The 25,423-nt window shown below is 36.3% G+C and overlaps 1 protein-coding gene across 6 annotated transcripts in view; it reads right to left on the bottom strand.

Moving 5' to 3' along the window:
* Positions 1 to 25,423, bottom strand: part of GFRA1 (GDNF family receptor alpha 1) — a 301,901-nt gene that overhangs the window by 211,379 nt on the left and 65,099 nt on the right. For 4 of the 6 annotated variants that reach the window (XM_056803691.1, XM_056803693.1, XM_001377468.4 and 1 more), the window contains one exon: positions 18,512 to 18,526. The exons of the other annotated variants lie outside the window; for them this stretch is intronic. In XM_056803691.1, the coding sequence (XP_056659669.1) occupies positions 18,512 to 18,526 (15 nt within the window). The remainder of the gene's footprint in view (positions 1 to 18,511; positions 18,527 to 25,423) is intronic. 6 annotated transcript variants of the gene reach the window in all.

Here is a 25,423-nt window from a genome sequence, read left to right as displayed (position 1 = left end):
ATATAATAAACTTTAAAATGCAACCTAAATGTCAACTAAGCATCTTCGTGGGCAGAGCTATTTCATTCCCTGGAATTATCAGATCAGATCAGAACCAGGAGAATTCAAATTAATCCAAAGTTCTAGCTCTTACATTAGAAAAATCTCTGTGACAAAAAGTATGTAAAATTTTCTTCAACACACCATCATGCATGTACTGAATGTGTACTCCAATAAAGACCCCTGTGCTAGGACATATAAAGAACAATAAGCCAAAGTCCTTGACCTCTTTGGAGTTTACAGTCTGGATGAATAAATACACAAATGTGTGATAATTTAAGTAATGACACAAGAGACAAGTAGTTCAATTAATCAGTATAATTATGAAGGATTCTTCACTGGGGTCTTAGAATTTAAAAACATATATTTAGGCTCCTGTATTTTAAAACAATTGGTTTCCTTCATAATCCTATATATTTTCTTTTATTTTATGCATTTAAAAACATGTTCTGAGGTCTGTTTTCCTAGTCTACCAAAGTATTATAGAACACATAAAAACTATTAAGAACTCTTGGTCTGAGAAATAAATGGTTATAACTGATATATAGGGTTTGAACTAGAAGATACTCTACATAGAGAAGATATTTTACAGATAAGACATCTCAGTTATGCCTTAAGTTTGTGGCAGAGCCAGGACTGGAATCCACATCACACACACACACACACACATAATTATCTATCTATATATAATTATACAAAATTATCTATCTATATTATATATAGATCTCCTTCTCCCTTTCTCTCTCTCTTCCTCTCTCCCTCTCTCTCTTTCTCCTCTCTCTCTCCCTCTCTCTCTGTTGTCCCTCTCTTCTCTCCCCCCCCCCCTCCCTCCTCTCTTTTTACTTATATATATAGTATTTTTACTTATATATTTACTTCATCCCTGCCAGAAGCTTGATGTAGCATCACATATACTAATTGGGCATCCTAAGACCCAAAGCCCAAGCTCCATCTCTGATTCTTACTAGCTGGATGACCCTCGATGTCATTTCAGTTTTCAAATCCTAAAATTTCCTCATCTGTAAAATGAAGATTAAATAATGCATGCACTCCCTTTCCTCCCAGGGCCAATGTGGGCTATCCCGTTGATTTTGTTTCGCTTCTCTACGTACTAAACTCTGCCACCACTTTCAGTCAACTCCAAATTTAAGAAGCAGAGAGAAAACCACAACAGACATTTCAAATAGCTGTTCTGATTGCAAATCATCAGATAGTCTTTAAATCCCCTCCTTGCAGGAGGAACTGTTGGACATTCATCAGGCCTTCAGTGCTAGCTGCATGCACAGAGAATAATCACTGTCAGACACTTCCCTGTCTCATCCAAAGAACAGTTGAGAAGTCATTAGTCATCTGCATGACTTCTTCAATACACACCATTTCAGTGGAAATGCTTCAATGACAAAACAGACGGGTGTATGCTAACATTGGTGTGCCCTTCTGTGTGCCCGGGGAGGGCACATCCTTGCATTTGTGTTGGGAAAGCAGATGCTGAACATCCTCAGGGAATGGGCTACATATATTCATTCATTTATTCACTGACTGGTCATTTACTAAACATCTACTATGGATGCATTACCAACGCTGGTTAGTTACTGAGGAAAATCTAGCCCTCTGTTTAAATTTAAATCTAGACACAGAAACAAGATTTATGCCCATGAGACAAGTAACAAAAAATCCCAAGGCAACAAATGAGGTATGACTAGGAAGGTTTTTAAGCAAAACACACCAGAAATCGTGCACCCAGGTGAATGCTGTCCTTCAAAGTGAGCCCCTTGGGAGGTTATAAACTTATTCCAAAGATGCTTGTCATTGCACAAAACATGCCTGGAACTGCTCTTTGGGAATTGGCTTGGGGAAGCTGTTTTAAACCACACAAGAAAACTAGTATTTTATTTTATTTTTACCTTGATTTTGACCCCCCAGACTTAGACATCTCGATCAAAAATGTTACTCACTAGACAATTCCCAACGATTCAGAACTGTTTGCAAAAATCAAATCCACCCTTCAAAGGATAAGGATGCCCTCCATAATGGTAAGGGCTGTGTCTGATTTTTTCCTTTTATTCTCTACTGTCTCTATTACAGTCATTCGCTAGTTATTTGTTGCATGAATGAATGAATGAATAAGGGAATGCATTTGAGTTGGTGGAAAGAAATTGGGAATGGCACGCCACTGTACAACATGCTAACTAAAAAAGCTTCACAATGATCTTTAAATAAATTAACTGAGATAAATCTCTGATGACTGCTCCAAAGAAAAGTGGTGGCTCCAGACAAGGAGTGATTTGCCTTACAGAAATCTCTCTGTTCTTATACTAAGCAGGTGGTTTCTGGATGCAGGATATTAATTTCCAGTCGTTTGAGGTCCCTAACCTCCACATAGGCCTAAAAGGTTTTGTTAAATTTGGATAAGCTTTGGATAAGTAGGTGAACTTTTGTAGGCTTATGTGAACTGAACCTGCAATTCTTTAGAGATTTGTCCATTACTAGTCTTAATCCAAACTCAAATAAAATTTATGCATATAGTGGATTTTTTTCACTTGTAGTTGTTTAACAAGGAAGAACAGTTTTGACTGTTCTGCAAAAGCCTCATATATTTACATTGTACCACTGGATTTAATTTCTGAGATTTACATTTTAATTATTTTTTTATTATTTTCAAGATAGCTACTAGGGGCTTGCCACTGAAAATGTGCCTGTTTTCTCTAACATCTATTCTTTTTTCCCTCTTTCCTTCTTTATTCTTCATTTTTCTCTCTTTCCTGTTTTTTTAATTCAGCTTTTCTTTGCCTTAGCCCTACCCCCTAAATTTTTTTCCTCCATTCTTTTATTTTTTCCATCTCACTACACCAGCTGCCATGCTCTCTTCACATTCTGGCTCTCTCAAGCTGGTTTGCAGGGAGCCATTGTGTGGTTGCCAGGAGACTGTTCAAACAGCCAATCAGGACTTGTGCCAAGCACTCACCTGGCCTCATCGTTATCACCCTGGACCAATGGTCCCCAATTCAGATGGGTCACATTCAAGCCTGCTTATTGGTCAATTCAGCCAAATGATGTTGCTGGCTAGATGGTAGGTTTTTTCACTCAACTAACAAGTCAATTTGGTCAAACAAGTCCTAGATGTAGACATAATCTTAGAGAACTTTTTTTTTTAATCTTTACCTCCTGTCTTAGAAATAATACTAAAGATTGTTCTCAAGGCAAAAGAGCAATAAGGGCTAGGTAATTTGGGTCAAGTAAGTTGCCCAGGGTCACACAGCTAAGAAGTATCCAATGTCACATTTGAACCCAGGACCTCCCATCTCCAGGACTGGTTCTTTATCCACTGAACTACCCACCTGCCCTGAGACTCATTTAATTATGACAATGTTGAAGTAAACAATTAAAACTGAATTTCTAGTCGCTGTCATTGGCATATCATAGAATCACAATCTTTTAGACTTGGAAAAATCATAAAGAACATTTATTTATGCATCTCTTCTTTTACAGATAAGAACAGATGTCCGGAGAGGGAAATATCTTGTACACAAAACTACTCAAGGAACGAGGCTTACAACCCTCCTATCCAGATTCAATCCACGTACAGGATCCTTGCTTTTCTCGTTGCCAGACAAATGATGAGGTATTTCTGTCTACATGGTATCCTGAGAAGTACCACACTCCAGGATCAAATCCAAACTCAGCCTGGCGCACAAATGCATTCAACATTCCTTTCCAACGTGATCCCCCCTCCATGAACTCTCCATTCTAGCCAAGCTTGTCAAGTCACCCTTCCTTGATTCTCATTGATATTGGCTATCATTTCTGCCTAGAGGAAAGTCCTTCTTTGCCTATGGAAGGGCTACCCTTTGTTCAATGAATGCACCAATCCCAACTGCTTCAGAAGGTTTTCCTGGATTAACACAGCAGGCCTTAGTTATTCTCTGAAGGTTTAAAGTCTCTATTCTTTATTTATAGGCACACCTGTGCCACCCATTCAGGCCTTATAGCCTCTGCTCCTGGGTGGTGTTATTCATCTTTTTATGTTTATGTCTTGTCTCCCGAATTAGGCTGTAAACGCCTCAAGGGCACAGACCCAATTTTATACCTTTTAGCATCCCCAGAACACAATAAATGTTTGTGGATGATGTTGATCTTATAATACAAGACCATAAAGTACAGAATCCTTAGCCTAATATACAATGTGGTGGGGTCAGGATGCTTTTTCAGCCTTCTTTGAGCTCCCACCCTTTGAACTTTCTGCTCCAAGAGAACTCCCACTCTGCATTCCCCCAAGGCATCCAATTTTCTCCACTCTTCTCAACTTGCTCCTATCATCCCAAATGCTTCTTCCTACCTGACTGGTATCTTTTCAATCCCTTCAAGACCCTACCCTTGGCCAATTCCTTTATTCATGTATTCAAAGAATAGTTACTAAGCCATGATTATAGGCAATGAAATGTACTAAACCATCTGATACGGTGCTCATCATTCAAGACCTACTTTAAATGTTACTACTGGGAAGTCTTTCCTCATCTTGTTATCTAGGAATGATGCCTTTCTCTATGTCTTTCTGTCTGTCTGTCTGTCTCTTGCTCTTCCCAGCCCCAATCTCATTATAGATTTACAGTCTGCATTTCCAGATTTTTTTTTTTTATTAAAAACCCTTACCTTCCATCTTGGAATCAATACTGTATATTGGTTCCAGGGAAGAAGAGTGGTAAGGGCTAGACAATGGGGATTAAGTGACTTGCCCAGGGTCACACAGCTGGGAAGTGTCTAGAGCCAGATTTGAACCGAGGACCTCCCTCTAGGACATCTCTAGGCCTGGCTCTCCATTCACAAGCACCCAACTGTCCCCTCCAGAACTAATTTTAAAGACCATGTGACAGTGAATAGAGTGGCTTGATTTAAAGTCAGTAAGACTAAGGTTAAAATCCTATATGACCCATGGTTAAGTCATTTAATCTCCTATATTCTAGGTAACTAAGATTAGAAGGTTCCAAACCACATTGGTGGAAGGAGTTTTCTCATCTGTGAATTTATTATATCAATAAAATCACAGGTCTATTCTATATACCTATTCACTTATCCTATTCTAATACATGTAAGTTATATATCAGTCCTTCACAATCTCTTAGGGAAGGAACTCTATAATACGTATAGTGAGTTGAGTCTCCTTTGGAAACTAGCAATGAAATTTATGCCAAGTAGGTACTCAATTACTGAAATTAATTATTTTTGTTATAAACTAATTAGTAAGACATAATTTCAATTAATTATTCATCATAATAAATAGCTAATATGATGTAGTCTTTGTCCTCTTTAGGCTTACACAGTAATTAACAATACAAACATTAAACATATATACTAAGGAAATTTGAGAATTTGGAATCTTTTCAATATATCAAGTTAATGGAGCTTAAGTAAGATGGAAAAGAGAAAAAGAGAGAGAGGGAGGGAGGGAAAAAGGGAAGGCAGAAAGGCAGGAAAGAAGGAAGGCAGGAAGGAAGGAAGGCAGGCAGGCAGGCAGGAAGGAAGGAAGGAAGGAAGGAAGGAAGGAAGGAAGGAAGGAAGGAAGGAAGGAAGGAAGGAAGGAAGGCAGGAAGGAAACGAGGAAGGAAGGAAACGAGGAAGGAAGGAAACGAGGAAGGAAGGAAACGAGGAAGGGGAGAGAAGGAGGGAGGGAAGAATTCAACAAACGTTCATGGAATACTTATAAACCATATCTGAAGCACTGTGCTAGGCTCTGGGCTTCTCATTCTCACAATGACATTCCCTTACACTGGTTTTCCAGGTTTTGGTTGAAATCTCCCAATAGACTCACATTTTCACAAATTTGAATATATATATATATATACACATATACATATATACATACATATTTCATCTATTTTATCATCTCTCTATTTGATATCTTCCTGTCCAAGTATCTATCCATCTATTTTTCTACCTATTCAGATCTTTCTATGTCTATTACTCTATCTATCATTCCTCTGTTTGAATGTCTATTTAGCTGTCTATCTTTGTATCCATCTAGATCTGTCTTCTATCTAAATCTGTCTATCTCTTTGTGTTTACTTATGTATCATCTCTGAATGTCTATCTATCCATATTTTTCTGTCTCTATTGATCCATCCATCCACCTATAGATCTTTCTGTTTGTCTATTAATCTATCATTTCTGTCTGAATGTCTGTCTGTCTGAATGTCTATCTAGCTGCCCATCTTCCTATCTAGATCTATCTTTCTTTCTTGCTACCTATCTATTTCTCTCTGTCTGAATGTCTATCTTTCTATCTATTTATCATCTCTCTGAATGTCTATCAGTCCATCCATCCATACACTCATCTACAGAATGGCCACTGATGAGCCCTAAATCTCAACACCCATCCCCTCTTTCTAACACAAAACTCTCCTCTATGAGGCCATCGCTTGCTAATAAGAGACTAGATTCAGTTATTTTAATTCAGTAAATGTATTCAAGTGAAATGCACTGTCACATACATCTATATAATCTAGCAAAATGATTGTAAAACCAATCCTGGTAGTGAACCCCCCAAAAGAAAAAGGGAAAAAGTTTCCCTTGAACCAACAGCCACCTGCCCCATAATACTCTGCGTCTTTCAGTTTTCACCCTTCACCAACAATTGGAAGGAGGCTCCCCAGGATCTTTTGGTTCAAGCAATCCCTCTCTAGCCCGGGAACGCTGGGCTGGAGGGGACCAGGTGCACGGGAAGTATCTGAGGGAATAGTAAAATGGATGCCAACTGTCTCTGCAGGAGCCATGTGTGTTGGCTGATTAATAGAGTTGTTCCCAGCAAGCCTCTGAGTTAAAGCATTCTGCCCTGTGTCTAGAGGGTACTGCTGTGCTGGGAATGGCAGCTGGGGAGGGGTGTGGGAGACACAGAACTGGGGGAACCGCAAAGGGTCAGGCCAGCCAGAACCCAGAGGCAGGATTCCCCCCTGCACTCCCCCCATCCATTTCCTCGCCTTCCCCTGAACATAAATAATCACAGCAGCTTCATCGTCCGTCCCCTACAGTCCTGACTGTGACAATGTTGCTTATTTAAAGGATGGCTCTGTCTTAGTTTTCAACCACTAACCATCAATCTGATGAAGGTGTAGCCTTTTAAAAAAGTTAACTACTGGGTGTAATATCATTAACAAATCAACAGAGAAGAAAGGAGAGGCATGTCGTTTACCACGAAAGAATACTAGAAATGCTTTCATTAGTTCATCCTTCTCCCCCCCCCCAAAGTTTTAATAGCACCAGAGGACAAAATTCAGACACAGGAAGCCACTCTCCACAGCCCTCTGCAGCTTTGTCCCAACATACCATTTTGCCTGATTCTCTATTATTACTCACCCATATCAGTCATAATGACATTAAGTAGCACCATGGGGAAGACAGAGTGTGGAAGAGGAGTTCAAATCTTGCCTCTAGGGAATCCTGGCCATGCCATTTCTATTCTTAGCCTTGGTGTTCTCCTCTTTAAAATGGGAGTAATAAAACCCCTACATCACAGGGGTGTTGTGTGGATCAAATATGCTTTACAAACCTTCGTGGGATAAACAAATGCTAGCTAGAGAACCCATACCCAACCATCTTATTCCTTAAGTGCCTTCTCTGTACAAAAGCATGATGCTAGACCACAAAGGAGATTCCATGTTAATTAAAGTGGACACCATCTTGCCAGTCTGAAATCTTACTCAAATTTCTTACACATTCCCCTGTCTTCAATATAATGGAATCTTGATGAGTGAGCACCACCACTGGAAATATCCAGAATCTCCCATCCTTTTTTTTCCTTCTCCAGTGTCTCCCCCCTTGTGCCCCACTGCCTATCTTAGTGAGTTGCTTTTTATCTTCTTTGGATGAATAAATCAAATAAGAAGAAATCAGATAACTAATCTTGTATGATTTGAAAGCAAATTCAGTGTCACTAAATTATGCCAGAGTTCTTAGATTTGGGATTGAATGATAGCCAAAGAAATGAAGATCGTGACTTTATTTTGAGAAAGTCCAAGGCAAGATGTACATACTTCCTCCTGGGTCCAGTGAGGCTGAAAGTCTGCCCTCCAAACTAAGGAAGTGGTTCATATGATTAGGGATGGGGAAAAAAGAGGAAAGAAGACAGATAGACAGAGGGCTAAATGGAGAGCTTCTGCCTCTTCTGAAAGTGAGATACAAAGTTGAAATGACTGGAAAATTCTACATTAGACTTCTGGTCCTCAAATTCTTTGATACCATACCCCAATTACAGAAGGGTTTAAACACTCCATAGGTCACCTAGACTAACTACTTACCATCGGGGTGGAGGATACCAGAAAGAAGGAAAGGATGGTTTTACTATAATAACATTATATGTTATATGTTATGTTATGTTACATTATATTATTTCATTACATTGTTATGTTATAATGCTGTGTTATATTATGTTGTGTTAATATTATGTTGTTATACTGTTACATGTTGTCATGTTATATTATTACATTAATTATATTGCATTGTATTGCTGTGTGAAGATTAAATTTAATTCTCCCCTGATTATAACAATGAAAATAAAATACTTAACTCTCCCCAATTGTGAAGATTAAATTGTAACCTCTGATTACTTTTAGATTTAATCCCCATAACTGTAAATACCCTACTTAAAGTTACATATGTAGATCTGCCCATTTTCAGATCTAATCACCAAAAGTGCAAACATCCCACTTAATCATGAAGTGGGAGATCTGTGCCCCACATGTGTGATAGTGGGTGACGAATCAGAATCAACTGACTGCCTTATGGGCAGTCCTAGAGTAGGACTTCAACTGTGATTGGTGGATGTGGAATTAGGGGAAGGCACAGGAAGTGATGCAAGACAAAATGTCTTTAAAAGGAGCTGCTACTTCCTGTGAGGAGGAAATTCTTCATTCTTTGATCTGCTGACTAGACCTGATACCCTGTTCCTGACTAAACTGATACATGATGAGTGAAAAGCTGACTCTTAACTGCTGGTTTTTCCTCTGAAGAGACAGGCCTCAGAAAAGACTTATCCTCTTGAGAGAGGCTCCTTGTTTCCCCAGGGCTGAGGTCCCTCCAGCTAAGAACTAACTTTCTCTGCCCAGGGGCTGGGAATAAATTACTTAATGTTTAGACTAGATATCTAACCTTATCCTCTCTCTGATTTCTTATTTCACTCTTTCTACATTTCGTAATGACATTTTAAATAAATCTCTTTGGAATTAAATTCCTGGTGACCTCTCTTAAATATTCAAGTCCAACTCTTTTAAAATTACCCCCTTTCCCCCCCTAATAGTTGTTATATTAGATTGTTATAAAATGTTATGATATATTGTCATATTATGTTATGTTATATTATTATAGTATCATATAGTATTATACAATATATTATTACATATGAAAAATAACTACTATCTAATGTACTTTTTAATAAAGCAGAACTGTGATTACCAATGTAGGTAGCTCTCAATGAGGACCTTCTTGTTTCAATTCAGACCAAAAGTTTCTATTACTTTTTTTATACTTATTACAATCATTTAGACTGCTTGACCAAAGGGAGAGGTTTAAATCGTCCAAGTCAGACTCCAAGGCTCTATCCACCATGTCTGCCTCTAACACAATGACATAATAATGTATAGTATCATCATGGTTTTATGCCTCATACCCCTAAAATATAATTTCTATGAAGGGAAAAATGAAGCTTTATCTAAATTTTCTCTCCCTAGGTTCTACCCTAATTTTCTGCACACATTAGAATATTTGCTCATTGAATGGATGACTTAATGAATAAATTCAAAGTCAGTGGCTCCTTGGATTGGTGTTTAAAGCTCTTTATAAACCAGCCTCATTCTACCACTCTAGTCTTCTCACATCTTACTTCTATCTCCACACACCTGCAATGCTTGTCTCCCGACAGAGACTTAAACCCAACACTCAATCTCTGTGCCTTTGCCCTGGCAGTACTCCATTGCCCAAACTGCTCTGCTCCCACCATTTATTTGACTTTCTTCAAGATTTAGATCAAATACCAGCTTCCTCAGGAGGCCTGTGCAGGTATCTTTAGTTGCTTTAATGCCTCCCCTTTCATATTACCCTTCATATTCTCTCTTTATATCTCATATGTGTATGTAACTAGACATTTACATGATTTTATTCCCATTAAAATGTATGTTTTTTTTTTCAAAGCAGGAACTGGCTTTTGTCTTTGCTGTTTATCATTCATACTTAACCCAGTGACCAATGTAGAGTAAGAATTTAATAAATGCTTGTTGACGAACTCAATAGTGTAGTTTCTAATGAGATAATAATGGAGAAGATCAAGTCAGTGCCACTGTTAATATAGGATCAGGTTTCTTTTGAGGGGGGACAGAATTTAGATATTTTCACCTTCCTTGGAATTCATGTAGTGTCACCATTTTGTGGGCAAGACTAGATCCTCTGGGTAACCAAACTCCCCTGGGGGTGGCTAAGGCAGACCCCCACCTCATATCCATTTATGTTTTCCAGCAGAGACCATTACAGCCAAATCCCAGTGTACAGACACTCCAGCTAGTGCTATACAAAGAGATATAAGGATCTTATAACAAGGAGACAGAACAATGCACTCAATGAAGTGGCCTCACATAAGTGAGACATATTCAATGTGGTTCTGTCATGGGCTAAGGTTTTATAGGGTTCAAAGTTCTGGGACCAGGTTCTAATAGAAAATATTTTTCTTAAACACCAGAATTAGGAATATAGATATATTTAAAATGATGACCCTGTTTTCCTGAATTGGCATTTTCTGAGCTGAATGTGTTGAGAGGAAAAATAGAAATCCTGAGCTTGTATAATCAGATGGGAGCTTGCCATATTCCAGACCCACTACAAAATGAAATCTATACCTAATCTCATTAGGCAGGGGAGATACGACGCCAGACGACATACACTGAATATAAAGTAATCCTGCTTTGAGCCACTCTGGAAAAAGGATACTCTTTAAATATTTTCATCCTGCATCACACAGAGACATATGAGAAAAATCTGTAAAATTAATTGGTATAGTTGTTTACTTTGTGTTAGATAGATTTATGAGTTTTCTCCATGTCTCTCAGAGTTAGCTATTGGTTCTGACTCAGGATATGATGATGATTGAAATAAACACTGTATATAAATTAAGTACTTGAAGTGTGAGCATTCCACAATTTTTGAATAATAAATATATTTAATGCTCTATTTTCTCATTTAACCATTAAATATGACAGCCCTGGAATTTTGCCAAGAAACTGTTGCATGATACTTAATTTATTACCACAAATCCAATGCCCATAAAGAAAAACACCATTTCATAACTTAGCATATTGTCAGGGTGGGTCATGGCTCATAGGAGGTAGGTCATACCTACACACTATATACATTTTCTGAAGTGATTGGATTTTGACCAATAATCTTGAAGTAAGCAAATGAACATAAATCAGATGCATTATAAATGGTAGAATTATTCCTGACACCACAAGTCCACCTCCACAATTAATACCCTTGGCTTAGCTGTCAAAAATTCAAACGCTGATTTATTATTCTTTTCATATTAAAAAAAAACAAATGCCATCTACTATAAATTCCAGGTATTAAACTTTGTGGGAATGAGTAGGTGTTTAGATGTGGCCCCTTGGACAGATTTTATCTCTTAATTCTTGAATAATGTGCAAGTCTTCACTTTTACTTTATGTTGTACCTAACAAAGGATCCTAGTAATTTAGAAAATGTGTGGAAGTATTTACTTAGGGAAAACAAAAAACAATATTTAAAGATAAACCCTAAAGTTGGTTGGAGGTCATAGAAGCATAGAGCTCAAAGGCATCTTTGGCATAGGCTATCCATCTCATTCATTTATAGAGGAAGCAATGGCTGCCTAAAGAGATAAATGAACTATGCCCCAAAGAGTAATATGGCAGAGTAAGGACTTAAAAGTCAGGAAATGACTTTTCCTCCTGATTTATTGAAGCTCAACCACCTTTACTACCAAGTTTCTCCTACAAGTTGAACATCATCAGAAAACACCACAAAATCATTTCATCCACTACAAATGCATTTTACTTATTTATTACCAGGTCTTCACTGCTCTATTTCATTGACAACCAACAACAACTGGTCTGAAATTTTCCTCTCCCCGCCAAAACCCCAAATTTACTCACTGTTCTATTTCACTAAAAGCTCTTATTTCACTGAGATTAAGCATAGCCCATAAAATCTCCCACAAATCCCATCCCTAATCTATACTCCTCAAATTTACTAACTTCTTTTTTTCTACAGTCTCAGATGAAGCAATTAAAAAAAAACAAACAATCTTACTAACCAAGTCCTTGCCTCCTCCAAAATCTTGTTGTGGTGATCATCTCCATCTTAAATCTCTTCCTTCCCCAAAAGGAGCAGCTTGGTATAAATAAATGAAGCTCTGGCTCTGGATTCAGGAAGACCAGAGTTCAACTCCCAACATGTAACACTGTGTCACTCTGAGAAAATTGTCTCCCTCTATGCCTCAGTTTCCTCATTTGTAAAATAAATAAAAATAAAATAAATTAATTTAAATAAATAATTTAAAATAAATAAATTTTTAAATGGTTGGACTCAACCACAAGAACCCTTCCTATTTCCAATCTGTGCTCTTTTACATCTGCCTCCAGATATATTCATTTCTTGTCAATATAATCTGAAAAAAAGGTTTTTTCTCCACCCCTCTAGCTTTCTTGCAGCAGAACCCTTTGTCTGAGAAACTAATCAGCAGCTATAAGATGAGAAATGGTCTAAAAACATTATTTATGGTTATCAATATCTTAATGATTTAACTAACATGATTTTCCAATGTTCAGGAAAGGGAGGTGTTAAGGAGATAGTTTGATAGTTTTACCAAGAAAAGATTCTCTTCCCACTATGACTGAGGAGTGGAATGAATTTAAGGCAGGATGAGGGGTAAAGAGGGGAAAAGCCAAGTATCTTTGTCTAGGATTATAACCCAAAGGAAGATCAACTCAAGAATCTCACAGGCTTGTAGCACTGGATACTACCAGGACACTTTCCTATCCCATCTACCAAAGGCAGATAAGCTCCACTGCTGGAAGGATAATAAATTCTCTTTAGAATATAATACAACAGGTGGTTAAGAAAGAATTCCTCTTGGTCTCTGTGCTATCTTTGTTTAAATGGGAGAATTTACCTGAATGCTGATTTGTTCAGTGATGTCTGAAACATTATGCTACAACCAATTAAGAATTACACTTTCCCTAATAAATGCTGTAGGGGATGTGGCAAAGTCGGGACATTAATTCATTGCTGGTGGAGGTGTGAATTGATCCAACCATTCTGGAGGGCAATTTGGAACTATGCCCAAAGGGCGCTAAAAAACTGTCTGCCCTTTGATCCAGCCATAGCACTGCTGGGTTTGTACCCCAAAGAGATAATAAGGAAAAAGACTTGTACAAGAATATTCATAGCTGCGCTCTTTGTGGTGGCCAAAAATTGGAAAATGAGGGGATGTCCTTCAATTGGGGAATGGCTGAACAAAGTGTGGTATATGTTGGTGATGGAATACTATTGTGCTCAAAGGAATAAAAAAGTGGAGGAATTCCAGGGAGACTGGAACAACGTCCAGGAACTGATGCAGAGTGAGAAGAGCAGAACCAGGAAAACATTGTACACAGAGACTGATACACTGTGGTACAATCGAATGTAATGGATTTCTCCATTAGTGGAAATGCAGTGATCCAGGACAATTCTGAGGGACTTAAGAGAAAGAACACTCTCCACATCCACAGAAAGAACTGTGGGAACACAGAAGAAAAACAACTGCTTGATCACATAGTTCAATGGGGGATATGATTGGGGATAGAAATTCTCAATGATCAACTTTAGTGCAAATATCAATAATATGGAAACTGGTCTTGATCAATGACATGTAAAACCCAGTGGACTTGAGTATTGGCTATGGGAAGGGGTGGGAGAAGGAGAGGCAAAGAACATGAATCATGTAACCATGAAAAAATATCATAAATTAAATAAATAACTTTAAGAAAAGAAAAAAGGAATTACACTTTCCCAATTAAGACTTTAAAATTTAAAAAAATATGCTATTCAATTTAACAAGCATTAATGAAGGACACCCTACTCCAACAACAACTGCTGCTGTTGCTGCTGCTACTACTACTACTACTACTACAACAGCACACACCCAAACACACATCTCTTTGTCACTAGTTTTTCCTGTTCTAAATCTAGGGTTTCTACCACTACAACAACAACTACTACTGTTGCTGCTGCTGCTGCTACTATTATAACAACATCCAAACACATCTCCTTGCCACTAGTTTTTTTTGTTTTAATTCTAGGGTCTCTCCTCCTCCTCCTCACACACACACACACACACACACACACACACACACACACACACACACACACACTCCTCCTTGCCACTAGCTTTTCTGTTTCAATTCTAGGGTTTCCTGGAATTGAGGCTAAGCCTGGACAAGCCTTAAAAAGCTACTTCTGTGCCTTAAAAGGATGCCTAATTATGATGATGGCAAAGATGCCATCATTAGTAAATAGTGGGTACAAATATGCTCTGAAAATCTGGATTTTAAACGCCCATATGTATGGGCCAGTCCATCGCCTCTGATGTTTCCTAACAAACAATTCTGAATGTCATGCTTTTCAGTCTCTCGTGGGCTTTGTGGGCAGAGATAAAGTCGAAAATGTGGTCCCAGCATCCCTAGAATTTTTTTATTCCCTTTTAAAAAAATATACTGCTCTGGTTCCTCCAGGACCTAATTCTACCAATATTCAGCATTGACCACCTCTTTTTGTTGATCCTCCCTTCTTCTTCTTCTTTTTTGTTTTTGGTGGTAGATCCAAAATGGTATTTAAAGGAAAAAGCATGGTGGGGGGAAAAAGCTGTAACCGTTACATGGACACACACAAAGAGAGAAATACCCAGAAGCAAGCCCAGTGCTGTCATCCACTGTAACAAGATTGATCTGTGGTGAAATAAAAGATAATGCAATACAGAGGAAATAACTTTTGTATCCGTTGAGAATGTTTGATGTTGTCAACTGAAACCTGGCTTTCCCTCTTCAGGCTACCACCGTACACAGCTGCCTCATCATGGAGAGACTCCTGTAGAAGCAGAGGCACGAGATGCACACTGACCCCTTTCCATACCAGGAGCAGACCTCCGCAACCCCTCCCTCCATCCGTTTCCCACTCCATCCTTCTGCCAAAACAAACATGCAATAGACGAGTATCTAACTTGGGTGTCCTTACGGCATGCCCAGATTGAGCTCCTCTTTATGGTTGGGCCACCAAGGGTTGGGGATGGAGAAGGACGAGACAGTATGGGACAGCACCGCCTCTTTCTTTACTTTTCACGCTTTTGTATTTCCAAGAGCTTCTGCTATTTCAGGGACAGGGTTTCTCTAAGAAACACTGTAACGAGGTGGTGTGCAGGACTTAGATGGCATTTTAGATTTTGTAACATAAGAAATAAAACATTTTGTCTTGCTGTTGTCATGGGCTGACACTTCTTGGTGGTGTGATTTTAATAAGCAAGGGTGACCAGAAAGTAGTGGTATCTGGGGCTCTGCCAAGGTCCCTGCCATAATTTTATGTGTCTGTATGCAATGATCGCCTCGTTCCATGACAGTGTAAATTATTTAAAATGTTGAGTTCTGTTCTTCTCATTTGTAATCCTAATAATATCTTCTTATCAGGGAACTGCCATCATCGTGTAATGCTTTGCCAATGGGCGGTTAGCAGCTTCCATCACTAGCACACACTCTTAAGTCTCTGATAGCTAGGGATTTGCAGATGATTATAACTTTTGCTCTACATATCATTGCTACTGACGGCAAATCCTGGCCACAGAACAGCCCGTGTGATTAAAAAAGGCACATTTGACATGAGAAGTATGGCAAGCGATTTTTACGGTGGTTGTAACAAAAATGGAAACATCTCTTTTGTGCTCAGAAACGGTGCACTCCAGGTCCATGGGATGCTGCACGTTTTTCTAATCATTCTCCAGGAGAAACCAGACACAATGCTTGGCATCAGGGAGGACGTTCCAAACACAAGAGCTTCGCACATCTCAAGAAGAGAAATGGGGTTCCACTTTGGGTGATGCTCACCCATCATTTCTTTTTTAAAATATTCTCTTAACCTCAAGCTTCCTACTGAACCCCCTTCTCTCCATTCCATTTGTCAGTGAAGAAGGCTAGCAAGAACAACATGGCTTGACAGCAGCACGTTCATTACAAAGAATAGTAGCGACACCTTCTCAATTCTGCTCATCTCTTAGTCTCTAGCCAAATGGAATTTATTACTTACAGCTTGTTGGGATTTATGAATTATTTATAAAATAGGTCTATGACTCCAGACTCTTAAAAGAAAAACACAATACAGTCACTGTTACCCACAATTACACTTCTGGCAGAGATATCAAAGAGATCTTTGATAACACATTTTAAGTTTAAGATAGAATAATGCTTTGTAAAAAGATGAACTCTACAGCATTATTTGGATTGTCTGTAATAAATGGGGGGATGCACACATACATATATATATATGTTCTGTGAATGGGTGATATGTGTATGTATATATAAATATACACAAACACACACATACATACTACATAAAATATATTCTAACACATAGATACATACTACATAAAAAACATTCCAATACATTGGGCATGCTCCGTGGAAGTCACACATTCTTTCTCACAGAAGGTTGCTTCAATGACTTTTCTAGCAATATAATATAATATATGATATATGATATGATATAACATGATATAATATAATATTTCTAGTTTAATATAAATGTAATATATATTACATTTATATATATATACATTATATATACATTATATATAAATGTAATATATAACATTATAGTTATGATAATATATTTGTGTATTTATATTATTTATAATCTTTATGTAATTATATAATTTATACAAATTATATAATTTATATAATTTAAATTTATATAAATGTAATATAAGCTTACAAAATTTTATGATTCATTTAAATGTGTATAAATTTATAATTTTCATATACATTCAAACAAATATATAATTTATATAAATTTTATGATTTTATAATTTATTTAAATTTGTATAAATTTATAATTTTCCTATAAATTTAAATATATAATTTTATAGAAATTATGTGAGTTTATAGAAATATGATAACTATGAATGTAAAAATTATTATATAAATATAATATAAATTATATATATGGCATATTTATATAAATATATTTATAAATATAAATACATATATAAGTATATATTTTTATGTACACAATACACACAACAATGTATAAATGTATATATAACATATATACTCATGTGCATACTAGGTATTTGTGTATTTGTGTGTCTATATGTATGTATATATAAATATACACAGAACATGTCTCTTTAGTCGAGAATGATTCAGCCAATCGGATGCTAGAAAATATTATTTCCTAGTTTGAATACCACCCTGCTTATTTTGAAATATACCACAAAAAATTATGCCTACCAGTTAGAATATGAAAAAGTAGCAAAATAATATTACTCTAAACAAAATATCAAGATTCACACTGACTATAAATATTAAGTGTAAAACTAAACAAATGTGGAACCAACTGTTAATGGCCAATCAACTTTTTAAAGGCCACCTATTTTAAGTCTAATTTTCTTGTCTTCACCTATATATAGCCCATATTTGCTTATTAGATGTGAACTGATATGATTTTCTGCTCATTTGCAGTGAAATAAATAGCCCGTGTTTTGACTATCCAAATTGGGCCACCAGTCATAAAACTTAAGCCAGTTAAAAACCAAGCTATAGTTGTACTCACAAAAACATACATCACTATTACTTTATTTTATGCAATCAGATAATACAAAGTCTAGGCCAAGTGTAGAGGATCTCTCATGTTCCTCTGAAGGGCCTCTGAGTAAAGGCTAACAAGCTTATCATTAAGGCACTTCAAGGTGCCTCGAGAATGAAGACGAATACATATTTCAAATAAAAAATGTTCCACAAAAGACACTTTCCAGCACACTGAGGATGCTCCATGGTTTTCATAGGTCTCTAATCTGGTTTACAAACCCTTATCAGTGACATTGGAAAGGACTTGGATTCAGTTTCTTCCTTATATCATCTTTTATGTTAATTCTCAAAATATGTTGTTCATTGATTCATCTCTCTCTCCTAAAGGTATGGATAGAAAACCATACGCCAATCAAAGGAGGAGTCTCTAAGTACAGTAGTTGAGTCCTTCCTCTTTGCTCCCTGCATTTGCCCTCAGCCTTCTCCTCCTGGTCCTCTGTATCTCCACAAAGAGTCAGCCAGGCAGCTTCCTGCCCAAGCAGCCTGCCCATGCCCCCTCACCTGGACCAAGAGTCATTGACACAAACAGCAAGAGCTTATATAAAAAAATCAATAGGAAATGAAAAACTTACCTTGCTGAAATACATCTGTAGGGTTAGAGGAGAGAGAGAAAAACAAATCATTAGCAAACAAATGCAAAATAAAGAAAATAAAGAGTGTGAGACTGTGCAAAAATTCAAGTTCCACATTTAATATTTAGGAACAAAACATTCCTCTTAATTCTCCCACATTATAATCCATGCATAAACCCACCGTGCCTCAGGGCCACAATCTCCATCAAAGACTAACAAAAAGATATTTTTCCCTTTTAAAAATAGGATTAGCCCTGGCTTTACTGATCCTTGAGTATCTAAAAGCAGATGCATCCAGCCCTCCAAATCCCACTCTAACATTTTTCAAATAATCAAATTTACTTTCTCCTCATTCTTTTCCACTTTATCTTTCAGTGGAATCTCCTCTGTAACTTTCAGTTTATTTCATCTCATCAACTGACATCATTTTGGGGAAAAAATTACACAAATATAGGTATTACCCGTACTTTATGTTGTCCTCAAATAGCCTCAAATTCAACAGAAATAATGCTGCCTCGAAAGTCCCAAGACATGGGCTCCATCCAAACTCTTCCACTTAATCCCTATGTGATCTTTGTGAAGTTAAACCTTTCTGGGGCCAAGTTTCCTCATTCATAAAACTGAGGGGTTGGACCAAATAATCTAGATTGGGAAATCTCAACCTGAATCTTTGAACTTAAAAAAAAGTATTTTAATAACGGACTTCCAATAAAATTGATTTCTTTTGACATCCTATTTTAAGGATTTAAAAACATTAGTCTGAGAAGATGGCCATAGGTTAATCAAACTGCTAAAGATGTCCATGAAACAAAGGCTGAAAAAAAACCAACCCTGTTCTAGGTCTATGATTCTATTCACAGTAAAGGCCATCAAAGGATCCTAAAACAGAAAGGAAAATACTTTTTGTATAAGTTCTTTAAGCAAGAACAATTGACATCTGGGTTTTATGTGGTGACTAAAGAGATGCTCTTCTCCCTCATTTGTTAAGAATGACACTAATGCACAAAGAGGAAGGAAGATTGGTCATAAGGAAAATATTGATTTAAATTTTTCTCTGTCTTAATGCTTTCTTTCCTCTTCTGACCTCTTTCACTCCTTTTCTCTTATTCCTTCCAGTGAAGGATAAGCAGTTTCTAATTAAGGATAGACATGGAGTAGAGTATGACCCTTTGGGTCTCCCCAGGTTTTAGATTTCTATTATTAAAGGAATACTTTATTAGCATGGAAAAACACATAGCAAGTGAGATATGAAAAATATTTTGGTAATTATCTAGTCTGGTGGTGTCAAATGTAGCCCTCACCAGATTAAAATATTAGTGGGAAAAGTTTAACAAAAATAGATAAAAATATAATTCCATATATATAATATGAATTTGTTTTTTATTTGATTTTTTATCTATTTTTATTTTGGATTTGTGTTTTTAAGTAAATAGAGTGGTTGAGGGGATCTATTTCTATTTAAGTTTGATACCACTGTTCTAGTTCAACTATCTCATTTTACAGAGAAAAAAAGGTTCAGAGAAGCTGTGAAAAATGTTAGTGTTAGAGCCAAAGCAGAAAATATTTATTTGGTCTTAATGAAACTATAAGTTTGAGGGAAGTTTCCCTTTGAACAAAGCCAAAATTTGATATTTTGCATAATCCTTTAATAAATATGGAAAAACAGGCTCAAATATATAAACATTAGAAAAAAGAGTAAAATTATTTAACTATCAAACAAATATTTTCATTAGTCACTGAATTCTTTACCTTCTTCTCTCCCCAATATAATACTTCAATGATCTATCAACTCATAAGGATTGCCTCCATTAATCAGGATCACAGTCTGCCCATTCTGGATGACACCTACCCATTCTCTCCCAGAATTCACTATATTGCTTCACCCAGTCTTTCCATATTAACTTTCCATATGGAACTCTTCTTTTGAAACCTAAGGATGTTTCTTAGAATTTGAAAGATTCAGTGAAAAAAATATAATATTCAGGCAAGAGTATTTGAACCGTGTTCCCTCTTTTTTTCCCTCCTCAATCTTCTGCTCTTTAGCAATTAATTGGCATATCCTTAAAACAGTGTCATTCATCTACATTTGAATAGCCCCAAAAAATCTGCTCAGTCTGAAACTGAGAAGATCCACAAATAGAACAATAATTCAACTTGAACTACATTTTACACTTTTTAAATTTTAATAAACATCAGTTTAAATAATTCAAACATTCTACACATGACTTGTCTTAATTAATTTACATGTCTCAATTTACATTTTGAGGCTCAGTGGGATTATGGGGTGATGGTGTTGTTCAGTCAGTTTTCAGTCTTGTCCAACTCTCTGTGACCCCATTCGGGGTTTTCTTATAAAGATACTGGAGTAGTTTGCCATTCCCTTCTCCAGCTCATTTTAAAGATGAGGAACTAAGGCAAACAGGGTTAAGTGATGGTTAGGGTCACAGAGCTAAGAAGCAGTCACTCTGCCACCTTACTGCTCAGATTATGTGACTTTACCTCAAATAAATGGTCGTGTTAGATCTTGGACTTAAATCTCAGTCTTCTGATTCTAATTCAAGGGCTCTTTTCAATATGCCACACTATCTCTCTATCATCATTCAGTTCTTTCCTATATACCATAATAAATAAATTCATTTATTTATCCAATGAGGATTTATTAAGCACCTATTATGAATACTGGACTAGATGTTGGAGATGCAAAGACCAAAATGGAAAAGTCCTCACTCTTAAGGAAGAAAGATAATGCATTAATTAATTAATTTTATTTCTTTAAAATTTACTTAAATAGTAATGCTTAGAATTTTTTAAAAAATAAAATTTATTAATTAAAAGATTAATGCTTAGAGATAGTCCAGGGAATAAAGTGGCAGATCTGTTTAAGCCAGCCTCATACTTAATGACTGGATGAGCCAGGGCAAGTCACTTCTTGTCTTTTTGCTTTTGTTTCCCCATTTGTAAAATGTGAATAATGATAGCTTCTATCTCCTTAGAGTTGTTTAAAAATATGATGAGAGAATAATTGTAAAGCACTTAATAATATGCCTGGTACAAAATAAGTCATATATAAGCATTAGTTATCATTATTATTATTAATGCAAAAATGAAATAGAAATTCACTTCAGTAGGATGTGGGCACTGACAACTTGGGGATCAGGAAAATTTTTAGGTTGGAAAAAAAGTGTTGGTCCTTGAATGGAGCTAGGAAATCCAAGAGTCTGTGGGTAAGGGAGCAATACAGTCTAGATACATGAGTAACAATCTGTTCAAAGTCAGATACCGGTCTGGTTAAATAAAATTAGGTTGATAAGGAACTGGCTTAATAGATCACTCTTCTAAACTCGAGATGTCATTCATCAGACTCAAGCCTCAGTAATTAATAAACCAAGAAAAGGGAAAAATTATGGGAAGGCATTTTTTATCTCTTATCTGTCTATATTTCATGAACCTCAGAGATGTCAGTCATAGAAGTACTTGAACACTTCCTTTATCCTTCCAAGAAGAAAAAAAATCAAACTCCCAGAACAACAAAAATCCATCAGTCTTAATGAATATAAGATTCGTACTGTTTTTTTTTTCTCTCCTTATAGGAATTAGGGAAGAAACCACTAATTACCGAAATGAACAACACATAAGCCAACGCTGGTTATCATTTGAAAATCTATCCTGCTAATACAGATGCTTAAGAAAGAACCTTCTAATAATGTTGGTGGGATTCAGGTCTGGAAAATTGACCACAAGAGACAATCAGCTCATCACCCTCCTTAACCTTAACACAGTATTCTCTCCCATGCCTCCCCAATTAAAACCAGTACCCCAAAGTCTGCCCAGCAGCTACAAGAGCTCTCTTAAGATTCTAATGTGCTGAGTTCTCTAGAGATAGCGGCCATCCACACAGACTAGATGGTTACTTATTATTAATAATAAATTATAACAATTAGGTTGGTTGATTTCTAAATGCCATTGATTAAAACTTTCCTGAGTGCTGCTCATCCAAATGTCTAGTGTTTACCCCCATTAAAGATGATTTAAGGACACTCTGGATGAACCCCTGTCTTGTGGCTGAGTTAATAATTAGCAGTCATGATATGCAGGTTAAGTGAGAATTCTCCTTTATTTATCTATTGTTTTCTTTATGAGATGGAGTTCCATTTCAGTCTCCTTACCCATCTAACCTACCGTGGAATAACTGACGATTTCAGTCCATCGTCTATAACCACCACATGGGAATACCTTGGTGCTATTACAATGTTACAATTAACCCACCCTGTGCATTACAGATAATGCCAAACACAGTAAAAAAAAAAAGTGATGGCATTAGTAAGACTGGGGGAGGTATAGTTACTGGTTCTCAAACAATGTAATCACACTACTCTCTCAATTTTAGTTCTTTTCCAAGGTTAAATTATAGATGAGGGGAGTTTAGTTTCTTGAAAATGCATGCACTTAACTCCCATTTAAGAAGTCTCACCTGGGGAGACAGCTGTCTTGTGAGTTTTCCTGTGGTTTGTGCTACAGAAAGGAAAAATCTCTTTCAAGTTCAAGCCCTCCTATGTGAAGATGTTAGGAGGCCCTGACTAACTGGGCAAAGAGAAAGAAAGGGATATGGACAGTGATCACATTTGGAATGAACTGCTGCTTCTCTGTTACCATGCTTGTGCGGACAGCAAAAAAGCGAATATTAAAAACTGACCTGTCTCTCACACATATAAGAATTAAGTTTCAACAAACCAGAGGCAAAAACAGAAGTCATATATATATGTGTGTGTGTGTGTGTATATATATATATATATATATATATATATATATATATATATATATATATATATATATTCAGAGCAGCTCTTTTTTATTTGCAGTTACAAAGGACTAGAAATAAAGTGAATGACTATCAATTGAAGAAAGGCTAAACAGTTTGTGGAAAGGAATATTATTGTTCAAAAAGAACTGATAAACATGAAGAATTTAGAGAAACATCAGATAGTTTGTATGAACTGATGAAAACTGAAAGGATCAGAACCAAAAGAATAATATGCATGATGACTACAACAATGTAAATAAAATGATTTTTCTAGAAAGAATCTAAATCCTGGGTATCTGAAAAATGCAATAATACTAAGAGGAAAATAAAGAAACATACTTTCATCCTTGGTAAAGAGGCAGACCTAATGTTGTATACATAATAAGTGTTAATAATGTTAAATGTTTTGACTCAATTGTGAAGGTTTTTTTGCTACAAAGGGGGATCAAATTTTAAGGGATGGTGACATAAGAAAATATTTCAAAATGAGTGATATAAAAAGGACACTAGATTAACTTTTAGTATTGAAGTCCGTAAAGTTGTCATGAAGTTTCAATTTCTTTATCTGGGTTGAAAAATGGAAGCCAATGTCTCAGATCCTATACTAGATAGCAGAACTATAGAAGAGTCACCAATGGGCTGTCTGATTCTTTGCAGACTGAGGTGAGCATAATCAAGAGAACCATTTTATATAATAACAATATTGTAAAGACAAATAACTTTGAAAGACTTGGACCTCTGATAAACAATGACCAATCACAATTCCAGAGAAGGAGAGATAAAGCATATTTAAATCACCTTCAGATAAAAAGAGAGAAGTAAAGGTCTCAAGGTACAAATAGCTTTATGATTTTTTTTACATGACCAACATGGAAATTTTTTTGTACTTTACTATACATTTTATGACTGGTTTTGTTTTTCTTTTACAAGTAGGAAGAATAAAAGAGAGAAATTAGAGGGAGAGAAGGTAAAAACCAGAAAATAATATTCAAATTTTATAAATAACAAAAGGTATCACTAAAATTTAATTTTAAAAACTCACAAGTTTTAAGTTCTACCAATGGACAGAGTATCCAGAATTTGGACCTACCAAACAAAATGGCAAGTCCAGTTGGCCTTAGCTACTATTATGGTAGCACCTTCCTTATAAACTTTTAGATTTTAAGTTCATAAACTTGTCATGAAGGTTCAATTGCTTCACCTATGTTGAAAAAGGGAAGCCAATATCCCAGATTCTTTACTAGATAGCAGAACTATAGAATAGTCAGCAATGGGCTGTATTAATGAATTTATGCTCAAAAGCATGAAGTAGTAAATGAATTTTGGACTTGGCACCAGAATTCTTGGGTTCACATCCCAGTTCTCATAATTACCACCAGCAAAACTGGACAAGAAATCTACAAGTCTACATTTTGTTATCTGTAAAATTGAATAAATATAAAAACATGGATCTTGATGCACTATATAAAGATCTGGCATTGGCATTTGGATGATGTGGTTTCAAGTCCTATTTCTGTTACCATCCTGGCTATATGACTCTGGATAAGTCATTTTACCTTTCAGTGCTATCTAAAAAACTGCAAAATGAACAAATCACTTCATCCCCTGTTTGCATCAGTTTCCTCAGCTGTAAAAGGCAGTTAATATTGGCATCTATCTCCCAAGGTTGTGGTGAGGATCAAATGAGACAAGAATTGTAAAGTGTGGATGCCACATCCAAAATTCATTTACTCCCCCATGCTTTTGAGCACAAATTCATTATTATAGCCCATTGATGGCTATTCTGGCTATCCTAGCACATAGTAAGTGCTATATAAATATTAGCTAGCATTAATTTTAAAGTTCTATGAGAACATGAATAATTAGCATAATAAACTAAAAATGTAAATATATGTCAATAATTAGCTCATTCAAGCATGCATGGCATCAGTTCAGTATCAGGTGCATCACAAGAAAGATCACAAGAAATTCAAACTGACTGAAAAAATCTATCGAACATAGTGACAACATTAATATCACTATCCTATAACTACTTTATGACAAAAATTCAGGAGCTTCCAAAGTATTATCTCATTATAAACAATAGGTCCAAGGCAACTGCTAATTATCCT

This window comes from Monodelphis domestica, chromosome 1, assembly GCF_027887165.1.
Source record: "Monodelphis domestica isolate mMonDom1 chromosome 1, mMonDom1.pri, whole genome shotgun sequence".
Classification (NCBI taxonomy): Eukaryota; Metazoa; Chordata; class Mammalia; order Didelphimorphia; family Didelphidae; genus Monodelphis; species Monodelphis domestica.
Note: the sequence above shows the minus strand (reverse complement) of the source record. Positions and strands in the feature narration are given on the sequence as shown.